Raw genomic sequence first — 2,120 nt, forward strand, 5'->3', positions numbered from 1 at the left:
GTGTAAACTTCAAAATTATGGGAAAGTGGTCACTATGGTGGAGGTCATCTAGAATTTGCCATGTTATTAAAGGAAATGAGCATAGGGAGATGTCAACGTGGGAGAAGGTGGAATGGGTTGAAAAATGAGTCGGCCTACCATCATTCAAGACGCATAGGTCAGACAGTCTTAAAGCATTTTCAATAGTGAGTCCGCGGTGGTTGGTGGTGCTTGATCCCCATAAATGGCTCCATCCATTGAAGTCGCCAAGTACTATTAGCGGAGTGTTTATTGCGCAGAAAATATCTGTAAGATCCCTACTACTAAATTGCTGACTAGGCGGTAGATATAGGGACGCTACCGTGAATTTGATGTTTAATTCAACTTCTATTATAACAACCTGAAGAGGAGAGTTGATGTTAATCCTTTTATGTGGAATGTGGTTTTTTATCATCATACCAACACCCTGCTTGGATGTTGTGTTAGTTGTAGTGTTTGTAAAGTAGTTAGTGTAATTGTTTGGAAAAGTTGGTGTAGAGTTGAAGCTACAGTGTGTTTCTTGTATTGAGATTATACTTGGGTTGTGTTGCTTGATCAGAATTTGTAATTCTGAGAAGTTATTGTAATAACCTTTCATATTCCATTGTAGAATATTCAGGTTCATGATGAAAAAAGAAAGATTCTCCACGTTTGAAAGGTGACTTTACAAGGAGAGAATATAAATATTAATGCTGAAGGTCGTCTGCAGAGAGATTTGTAGGATTGTCGAGATTTTCGACGCTTTTTATAAAATAATCATTGTTTTTTAGGAGGTTTTGGGTAAAAAGAGATATTGGTGACATTGTTGTTTGGTTGGTTTGACTAGTTGAGCTAGGTAGCGCAACTGGATTTGGATTTTCTGATGCCAGGCTAAAGTTGGCGTTGTTTGAGGTTGTTGGTTGTTGTTGTTTAAGTGGTTGTTCTTTAGGTGGTTGTTCTTTTTGTTGGTTTTGAGGTACCACTAATGTGGTTGCTTCTGTTATGATGGATGACTCTAGATTATTGGAATTTTGGTTTTGTGGTGATGTTGTGGCGATATCTTTCGATACTGCATTTGAAGAAGAGTTAGTTTCATTTTCCCTGACTATGTCTGAATAAGGGCCGCGAAGTGGGGGGAGGCGTACAGTGCTTTTGTATTTTCGTCGGGCTTCGCCCACACTGCATTTTTCCAAGGTTTGGATTTTCAGAATTTCTTTGGCCTCTTTAAACTTACTGCAGTTCTTATCAGAGGAAGGATGTTCTTCCTCACAGTTAGCGCATTGGATTCTAGTGCAATCTTCTGGGTCGTGTGGAGGAAGGTTGCAGATGAAGCACATCGGGTTGCGTTCACAACGTTTGATGGTATGCCCCAATTTTTGGCATCTTTTACATCTCATTGGGCTGGGGATGTAGGGTTGCACCTTAACCTTATACCAAGCAACGTCGACTGTCTCAGGGAGACGGTATAGATCGAAAGTAAGGACCATTTGGCCAGTAATTGTTCGTTCGCCTTTTATTATCTTGGAAAATTTGTAGACGCCTGTGACGTGTTGGTCTTTCATTTCATTGATTATTTCCTCTTCGTCCACGTGCTTTAAGCAAGGGGCATAAATAACACCTTTTACGGAGTTTAAGGTATCATGAAGTTTGACGTTTACTAGACATAGGTTAGAAAAGGTTTCTATTTCAAGAATTTCTCTGCGACTTGCGGGTGNGTGAAGAAATTAATATAAATTTAGGATTAGGTGTGGCATTACGCTTTAGAGTAAGTTTTGGGAAAATGTCGGTATTTGAGTTAGGTTTTCTTTTCTTTTTGGTTGGGATGTCTAGAAAATCTGCTAAAGCAGAGAATCTATTTGGCGACCTATCCGGGGGCCCCGGGGCCATGATAACAGAACTAAAATGTAAGTAGTTTGGTATCTATCACGTGGTTTGGCACAATATTAATTAGTCGAAGAAAAACAAATATGAGCACAAAGTAGATTACGCGATTAACGGAATGTTAACACACAAGTATGCACAACCAATCACTGCGAGAGGAAAGACGTCTGTTCGCTTTGAATGATAGTCGGTGACCTAAATCTAAACCATACTTTTCCAAAGTTCGACCTGGAGCATTATTG

General features: G+C 39.6%; 1 protein-coding gene across 1 annotated transcript; it reads right to left on the bottom strand.

The window, feature by feature from the left end:
• Nucleotides 1-704: 704 nt before the first annotated feature.
• LOC108355732 (uncharacterized) lies at nt 705-1,589 on the bottom strand (the record flags this gene model as incomplete). The annotated part of the gene is made up of 2 exons (XM_017606869.1): nt 705-1,066; nt 1,232-1,589. Coding segments are annotated over 2 exons (720 nt in total), but the record flags the coding sequence as incomplete, so codon positions are not given.
• Nucleotides 1,590-2,120: the final 531 nt, after the last annotated feature.

This window comes from Rhagoletis zephyria, unplaced genomic scaffold (genome assembly GCF_001687245.7).
Source record: "Rhagoletis zephyria isolate East Lansing unplaced genomic scaffold, Rhagoletis_zephyria_1.1 Rzeph_scaffold_49397, whole genome shotgun sequence".
Lineage (NCBI taxonomy): Eukaryota > Metazoa > Arthropoda > Insecta > Diptera > Tephritidae > Rhagoletis > Rhagoletis zephyria.